The sequence below is a fragment of the Stenella coeruleoalba genome (assembly GCF_951394435.1).
Source record: "Stenella coeruleoalba genome assembly, chromosome: 1".
NCBI classification, from domain to species: domain Eukaryota; kingdom Metazoa; phylum Chordata; class Mammalia; order Artiodactyla; family Delphinidae; genus Stenella; species Stenella coeruleoalba.
Window position 1 is genome coordinate 43605659 of NC_137169.1, and position 9317 is coordinate 43614975.

The 9317-nt window shown below is 48.8% G+C and overlaps 1 protein-coding gene across 1 annotated transcript; it reads left to right on the plus strand.

Moving 5' to 3' along the window:
* The first annotated feature begins 1215 nt into the window (after positions 1–1215).
* On the plus strand, positions 1216–8754 carry GPX7 (glutathione peroxidase 7). Its single transcript, XM_079936375.1, has 3 exons — positions 1216–1945; positions 6193–6454; positions 7948–8754. Exons 1-3 carry the CDS (start codon positions 1646–1648, stop codon positions 8109–8111), a joined length of 726 nt encoding a protein of 241 aa, XP_079792501.1. The 5' UTR covers positions 1216–1645; the 3' UTR covers positions 8112–8754.
* The last annotated feature ends 563 nt before the right edge of the window (positions 8755–9317 follow it).

The following is a 9317-nucleotide window of genomic DNA, read 5'->3' on the forward strand; positions in this document are numbered from 1 at the left end:
ATACACACTAACAAACATAAGGTAGATAGCTAGTGGGAAGCAGCCACATGGCACAGGAATATTGGCTCGGTGCTTTGTGACAGCCTGGAGGGGTGGGATAGGGAGGGTGGGAGGGAGGGAGACGCAAGAGGGAAGACATATGGGAACATATGTATATGTATAACTGATTCACTTTGTTATAAAGCAGAAACTAACACACCATTGTAAAGCAATTATACCCCAATAAAGATGTTAAAAAACAAAAAAAAAACAAAAACAAAAACTTCTTTCCTCTGGAAAGCCCTCTTTGTGCCCCCTCCCCAGGCTAGTTTAGGTGGCACTTACCACAATAGTAATTTTAGAGCTATTTATGAATGATTCGATAACTGTCTCCCCCATGCTGTCTTGTTCATCACTGTATGAGGGGCACCTAGAAGAGAAGCTGGTGTAGAATGGGTGCTCAAGAAGTGTTTGTTGGGCTTCCCTGGTGGCGCAGTGGTTGAGAGTCCACCTGCCGATGCAGGGGACATGGGTTCGTGCCCTGGTCTGGGAAGATCCCACATGCCGTGGAGCAGCTAGGCCCGTGAGCCATGACCGCTGAGCCTGCGCGTCCAGAGCCTGTGCTCCGCAGCGGGAGAGGCCACAACAGTGAGAGGCCCGCATACAGAAAAAAAAAAAAAAAGTGTTTGTTGAATGACTGTGTAAGTGCTTAGCCTGTACCGCATTACATGAAAGCTCCAGTTTTCTCAAGGCAGCCTGTGATCTCCTGGAGAACTAGTACAGCGTCAGCACCCAGCACCGTGCTTGGCACTTAGTGGGGCTCCATAAGGGTTTTCCAAGTTTGGGAAACACTGTGAAGTGCTGCCCAGATCCCCCATCAGTGAAGACTTGTAACACCAGCTATTGGGAATGCTGTCAGTGAAGAGCCTTTAACTGTCAGCCCCCCAGGGACAGGGCCCCCTTGGCTCCTGTCATAGCCCTTCCCAGATGGCCCCACATCCCACGAAAGATGAAGGCAGGGATATTAGAGGCCCGGTCTGGTCATCTTAGCTCATCTGGGGACAACGCTGATGGGCCATTCTAGTTCCAGAGCCCCTGTGGGGTCAGCCATGACTGTCCTTGGGCCTGCGTGGACCTCTGGACTTCTTCTGCCCACTCCTGTTCCCTCCCCCTCCCTTCCACAGGTGTGGATCCCAAGGGCACTCCCACATAAACACCCTTTACTGCAATCTCCATCTCAGAATCTGCTTCCCAGGAACCCGACCTGAAATAGACCCTCTCTCTTCTCTTCTCCTCTGTCTCATCCCTTTCAGGGGACGTCCATTCATTCACCTAAAGTCCGTAGGCACCATTCAGCTGACAAAAAAGTTTCACATCCATTTTTCTATTACTCTCATTCTGTACTGTCTAGGTGCATCAGGAAGGCAACAGATGGAGAAACTGGGGCCCAGAGAGGTGCAGCGACCAGCCTAAGGGCACTGCACTAATTAAAAACTAGCTAAGCTCCCAGATGCAGTTTTCCACCTCCCTTTCCCTACCTAGTCGCTACATCCTGGAGCAAGAGGGAGCCTCATTGAAACGAATTCCGGTCTCAGTGGGCAGAATCCTGAAACCACGGCTCTAGGGTCCGGAAAGGGGCGCGGAGTCCAACGCTCCCGCAGTACAGATGGGGAGACTGAGGTCCAGAGCCCAGCTGTCCACCGCCCGCGGAGAAGGGGGCGCGTCCTGCCCGGCTGGCCGCTTGGAGCCGGGGCCGCCTCCTCCCGCCCCCCGCGCCCGTGACCCCAGCCCTGCCTTTGCCTTTGCCACGCCGCCTGCTCGGGAGCGAGTCATGGTGGCGGGACTGGCGGCAGCATGGCTGCTCCTGGCGGCTGCGGCCTGCGCGCAGCGGGAGCAGGACTTCTACGACTTCAAGGCGGTCAACATCCGGGGCAAGTTGGTGTCTCTGGAGAAGTACCGCGGCTCGGTGAGTGTCCGCCCGCCGGGCCTCGGCGCCATCCAGCCGGGGCCTGACGGGGGCGCCCGGCGCCCGGGACCCTGCCGGGTGTGGCTCCGAGGGGCTCTGGCCGCCCGGCCACCCTGCCCTGGCTCCCCACCCCCACCCAGACATCCCGCCGGGCGCGGCGCCCCCAGATCCTGCGCCGGGTCTGTCCCTCGACTACGTGGCATGGCCCGGCGCGCGGTGAAACCCGAAACTCTCGCTGCCGGCGCCGATTTCCCTCCCAGCGATTTTGGGCAGCGGGGCCCAGCCTCTCACACACTGATCTAAAAAGTAACCCTAGCAACCTAGGGCCTTTGTCTCTCCCATCCCCAGTTTCCACGTTCGGAACAGAGGGAGTTGGTGATAATCAGTCCAGTGAGAACATTGTGGAAATGAAAGCTCGGTGCAGAGGGAGTTACCATTTCAGACACAAGGGGACCTTACACAGATCATCCTTACACAGATCATCCCATCCCCAGAGAGGGAAGGTCGCACCTTACACAGATCATCCCATCCCCAGAGAGGGAAGGTCGCACAGCGCTAGAAAGCACGGAGCCTGGAGGAGAACCGCTTATCCATCCGTGGCCTACTCTAGGCAAACTTTTTAGCTGGGAGCTCAGGCTGAGATTTAAGTGTCATCCAGTATAACTGCTACCTCCTTACCGAGAGGGAGTCTCAGCTCAGAGAGGACTTGCGAGAGGAAGTGTGCCTGGGTGAGTCTGTGAAACAAGAGTGAGTTTTAGTAAGACCAAGAAGAGCACTCCAGGCAAAGAGAACTGTCAAATGCCAAGACTCAGAACTAAAGAGTAAGAATGGTGATGCTGGTGGGGAGGTCTTCAAGCAGTTGTGCTTGAAGGAGCATAAAGCATGAGGGTGAAAGATGAGGCTGAAGAGGGTAGGGAGGGACCAAGAGGGGCCTTGAACGCTACCTTCAGAGACCGAAATGTTGCACTGTGTGTAATGAAGAGCCCTCCAATTTCACTTCTCAAGGTGGACCTCAGGCTGTGGTGTGGAAAGGGTGGGGAGTTGGTTTCTAATGGACAGGGAGGCCCAGCATCCAGATTTGGATGGACCACACACACACACACACACACACAAGTGGCTGTTAGCATTCTTCTCCCAGGAGCAAGGCCATCCTTAGTGAAGAAAGTACTCTCTAAGCCTTGGAATTCTCAGTTATCCTGGGAGTACTGGGTATAGTAGTCCTTGTCCTGATTGCCCCCCGCCCCAAGGTATTGTGAGTTTCAAATGAGGTGACAATGTGGAAGCACTTGGTAAAGTGCTTGCTCTGTGCTTGTGTTTGTGGGGCCCCAGCAGGAACCTCATCCAGGACTCAGGGCAAAGGGCCCATTGCCATTCAGGCCTTCCCTTCCCTCTGGAGCAGCTCACCAGAGAGCCCCAGGTTTAGCACTTGACCAGCTCTGCTACTCATTAATTCATTATTTATTGTTGAGCACCTACCGTATACTAAGTACTGTGCCAGCTCTGTGGATACAACGGTGAACAAAACAGCTAAGTTTCCCCTTTAACAGAGCTTATATGCGGTGGAGAGGAGAAAGGCAATAAACAAGGAACGGAGAAATGAACAATGTAATTCCTAATAGTAATAGATGCTAAGACAAAAACAGACAAAGGCTGTTTGCTTTCAGAAGTAATAAGGCATCCAGGATGTGAGGAACAGAAATCCTGGAGAAAAATTACCTGGAAAGTAGTCCCAGAATTCTGAGTGTTTTCATCCTCTAGGTCCACTGGTAGATCCTAAAAAGCATTGGAGCGAGAGGCCTAGAAATCAATCAGAAAGAAACTGAAAAAAAAAAAATGAAGTCACACACCTGCTACGAGGTGGAGTTAGAATTTGAACCCGGGCAGTCCAGTTCCAGAGCCCATGTCTTAATTTCCAGCTTATTTCCAACTTTAGAGGGAAACCAGGAACAGTCAGTCCAGGGAAACTGTGTGTTAACCCAAGCTTGGTTTGCCACTTGGGCAATATGGTCATTCATTCACCTGCAAATAGCTACTGGCTCATTATGTGTATTTTACCATGGGTTTTTTAAAAATTGGAAGCAAAAACCACTGGCCTCTTTATAGGCACTACATGCCTGCCACTGGGTCCAGCCCTGGAGACATAGCCATGAGCAAAATTGTATGGTTTGTGCCCTCACGCTAACTGGGAAGACAGTCATTTAGACCAGTGTTGAGTGTAGATAAATGGGTGACACTCAGGAATGCCCTTGGCTACACTGTGAGGTTATGTACATATAGGCCTGAGTGTAGCGTGTATGTGAATGGTGTGTTTGTTTGCTTGCTTCTGTGTACTCATCTGAGTCTGCATCTGTGCTTGTATACGTATATGTAAATTTACTGTGTGTATTTAGGTGTATCTGTCTGTGTTTTGGTCACTTTAAAGATAAGCTTTTTGGATTCAGGCACGGAAATAGAAATAGGATTTCCCTCCTTCCAAAAGTATGGGCAGACACACAAGATGTAGGTTAGAAATAAACAACCTTTAATGCTCTCAATGCCCAAGGATCCCGTAAAGAAGAAAGAGGAAGACCTCTAACTAGTGAAGGGAACTAAGAGTCCCAGTTTCTCACCACCAGAGGCGCAATATGGCATATGCTGACAAAATGGGGGAGGTTGTTCTAACAGCCTGTGGCCCCAAGGAATGGGTGAGGGAGATACAGCACAGTGGTTCTCATCGCCTAGCTCAGTGGTTCTCAGCTGGTGAGCTGGTGGTGATCTTTTTCCCCAGGGGACATTCGGCAATGTCTGTAGACATTTTTGATTGTTAAGACTAGGTGTCTACTGGGTGGAGGCCAGGGACGCTACTAAACATTCTACAATGAACAGGACAGCTACCTCACAACAAAGATTATCCAGCCCCAAGTGTCAGTAGTGCTGAGGTCTAGAAACCCTGTCCAGCCTCAGCAGTCTGTGCCCGAGCATGTCCAGTGCCCCAGGCTGCCCCTGGAAGGTGGCCCTCTTTATGGAGCCAGCTGGTATAATCCTGCCTTTTCTAAAAAGTGGCCAGGACTTCCCTGGTGGTGCAGTGGTTAAGAATCCGCCTGCCAGTGCAGGGGACACAGGTTCTATCCCTGGTCCGGGAAGATCCCGCATGCCGCGGAGTAAATAAGCCTGTGAGCCACAACTACTGAGCCTGCATGCTGCAACTACTGAAGCCTGCGCGCCTAGAGCCCGTGCTCCGCAACAAGAGAAGCCACAGCAATAAGAAGCCTACGCACTGCAGCAAAGAGTAGCCCCCACTCGCCGCAACTAGAGAAAGCCCACGCATAGCAACAAAGACCCAATGCAGCCAAAAATCAATCAATCAATAAACAAAATTTTAAAAAAAATAATAAAATAAGAAGTGGCCAGAGAGATAGGGCTTGGCTACCTAAACACAGAGTGAGAATTTAAATCCTTTAATAATATATAACTAGAAGCTAAAAACATAGCATTGGTGCCAAAATTGTAACTGCAGTAATATAATCAAGTTCCATCAGCCAGATTTATATTTATCACCGAACGGCAATAAATAAATATATTATAAGGCAATCATAAATTTAAGGGTTAGTCTAGTGATAGAAGAAAGTGGTATTTGTTTACTGGAGGGAGAGGGGCAAAAAGGGATTGCCCTGAGGTTCTTCGGATCCTTTTATCAAGAAAACCATGTCTGTCTATGTACCCATTCAGGTGATCATATATATGTGCACACTTACTTATTCATTCAGCACATACTTTCTGAGACTTTTCCATGTGTCAGGCCCAGTAATGAAGTGAACATAGCTCCTGCCCTCAGTGGGTTCACATTCTAGAAGGAAGACCAACACATGTATAGGCAACTACAGTGTAGAATGATGAGTGCTAGTTGACTGAGCCAGAAATTGAACCCAGGTCTGCTTTTTCTCTCTCCTGTATCACCTCCTGATGTGCGTTCACCAGTGTGTGTGCCTCTCTCTGTGATGGTGTTCTGTGTGTTTGTGGGCATGTGTGATGTGTGCTGATGTATCTTTGTGTTGAGGGGCACAGGCACACCCATTCATGTGTATTGTGTACTTATTCTCATGAATGTTTATGTATGTGTTTCACACGTCTGTAAGACCCTGCATGTTTATGAGAGAGAGCATTAATTGTTGAGGGGGCATCACATACGTGGGCATGTCAGGCCATGTACAAGTGTGTGCCTCTTCACTGGTTTGTGTATGTGTCTGGGTTTTGCTTTTGCCACCCAGGTGTCCCTGGTGGTGAACGTGGCTAGCGAGTGTGGCTTCACAGACCAGCACTACCGGGCCCTGCAACAGCTACAGCGGGACCTGGGACCTCACCACTTCAACGTGCTTGCCTTTCCCTGCAACCAGTTTGGCCAGCAGGAGCCCAACAGCAACAAGGAGATTGAGAACTTTGCCCGCCACACCTACAGTGTCTCTTTCCCCATGTTTAGCAAGATCACAGTCACCGGCACTGGTGCCCACCCTGCCTTCAAGTACCTGATCCGTGAGTCCTGAGCCTTTCCCTCACCTTCCTTCAGCTCCCTGGGCAGCAGAAGCTACTGGCTGGCTGGGTGACCTGGGGCCCCTTAGACCCACACAGGCGGGTTGATGGTCTGTTCTAGCACTAATCTTTGAGGATGAACTGAGGAGTATTCCTGCTTAAGAATATCTCCGCCCCTGCTGCCTTGCAGTTCTCCCTCAGAGTCACTCTTGCAGACTTCTCTGGGCTCCTGTTTCCATCTGCAGTGGCTCCTAGAAGGAGACTGGACCCTCAGATTTTAGTCAGTGTGAATTAGTTGAGCTTATGGACTTAGCTGCAGGCAGGGGATGCCACATGCCTGGAGAAGGCCGGCCCATATCTCCTGTCCTGAGTCAGAGGCAAATCGTGTAGGCCACAGGAGAGAAACCTTCTGAGCTAAAATACCAGATCTTGGGAATTCCCGGGCAGTGCAGCAGTTAGGACTCGGCGCTTCCACTACCCGGCCTGGGTTCAGTTGCTGGTTGGGAAACTAAGATCCCAAGCAAGCTGTGTGGCGCAGCCATAAAAAGAAACAAACAGATCTTAATATTTGAGAAATAGATTCCTTCCGCAGAAGCCTCAGAACCACAAAATGGGGTCATTAGCCAAGCTTGTCATTAAGTACTGTTTCCTTTCTCAGGCCTCTCTCTTCCTTTGGGGGCTCCATTTTTGCCTTCTCCCACCTCCTATTCCATGCTTCTGGTTGCCTTCATATCCCTCACTACCACCCCCCAACCCCCACCCACCCCCCGCCCCCCACCCCCCCACCCCCCGACCCCCCGCCAATCCATTCACCTGGAAGAGTAAATAACAAACAACAGTGTAGCAAACAAAAGGTCCCTTACTGAGGCAATTTGAATTTTGCTTTGTGGGTCAATCCTAATATTTGTTTTTTTTCCCCTGTGTGTTTTTATTAGTTCCTTCTCAGTTCCCATAGTTATAGATCAAACCTGGCTGTGCTTTAGAAGTACCTGGGGACCTCTTAAAAATGCATTAGCCTGAGACCTACTGAAGCAGAGCCCAAGAATCTGTTTATATTAACCCCCCTCCTCCACCACCACCACCACCACCATGATTCAGATGCAGAGAGTCCATGGACTAACATTTGGAAACCATTGAGATTTAATCAGAAAATAGGATATAGACTGTGTAGTAGTTTGAGGTCATTAATAAAGGAAGGTCTGATGTTGCCTTACCCAGCACTTCACAGAATCATAGAGCAGTAGTTCTCAACCTGGGCACCAGATTGCAATCTCCTGGAAAGCTTTTGAAAAATACTGATGCCTGAGTCTCACCCCCAGATATTCTTACTTAAGTGGTCTGGGGGTATGGACTGGGCATCAGGATTTTTAAAAGCTCTCCAGTTCATTCTAACTAATAGAACCACTACTTCAAGGGAGGGATGGACACCAATAGTGGGATTCCAGGAGAGGGGACACAGGGAAGCACACTTTGCTCTCCTTCTTCCTTTGCTCTAGAGACTTCTGGAAAGGAGCCCACCTGGAACTTCTGGAAGTACCTAGTGGCCCCAGATGGAAAGGTGATAGGGGCTTGGGACCCAACCATGTCGGTGGAGGAGTTAAGGCCCCAGATTACAGCACTTGTGAGGAAGCTCATCCTGAAGAAACGAGAAGACTTATAACTACTTTCCCTCCTCTCCCACTGTCCCCTCCCCTCACTGTTCACCAAGTGACTGTTCACTCAGTGTTCACTGAGTGACCAAAGCAAGCTCAAATGGTGCTACAAGGGAGAGACTACTGACTCTCCTTCCTCCACTCTTATCCCACCTACCCCATCACTCCTGTCTGGGGAAAATTCTAGTAGTTTGATTATTTGAATCTTAGAGCAACCTGTAAGAACCCCTGACCAGTGACAGCTCTTGACCAATGACTCAACAACCAATAAGAACCTCTGGCCCCTGAAAACATGTGGCAAATAGAGGTACAAGCAATAATCTCCTACCTGTTATGAACTCTCTAAAATGAGGCCAATTCCTGCCTCACAGGGCTGTTGTGAGATTGAGGATGAAAGGCCTACGAAAGTGCCTAGGGCAGTGCCAGGTGACTAGGAGGCGTTCAATAAATGTTTTTTGCGTATGAACCAAAAAATAAGTTGTGATCAATAAAAACTTGAACCCAACATGAATTTCCAGCCATGAGAATCCAGGCCAAACATTTGTTGTTGTTGTTGCTGTTGTTATTGTTTTCCTATGTATTTTTTTCAATTACAAAATTAATACAAATTCATTGTAAAATAAGATGATACAAAATAAAAATGAAACTATCGCCCTCATTTCCTATATGGTCACTCCCTGGAGGTAAACACTGTTCGCAGTTTGGTACCAAGTCTTCCCAGACTTTTTTTATCAAGCCTATCATTATTGCCCAATAAGCATTCACTGACCAAAAGTACACTACAATTACAAACAGGCAAAGGATAAGAACAGATAATTCACAGAAAAATAGAGACGGATAATGAGGATATGAAAAGATGTTCAGCCTCATTCAAGTTGGAAAGATTTTGTTAAATGATAATACCTGTCATTGGTGAGGATGTGGGGAAATGGGCATTCGCATAAGCTGTCAGTGGGACGACAAACTGGCACAGCTTTTTAGAGGATGACTTGTCAATATCTTTTAAAACAAAATGTTTATATGCTTTGATCCACCATTTCTCCTTTTAAAAGACTCCCAAACTGTGCAAATATGCGTGTACAATAATATGTATGTACATTGTTCATAATGGTGAAAATTCGATGCAATCCTTGTGTCCATCAGTATGGCTTGGTAACAAATTATGGTACAAATCCAAATGATAATTATAACTAATACAGGGCTTCCCTGGTGGG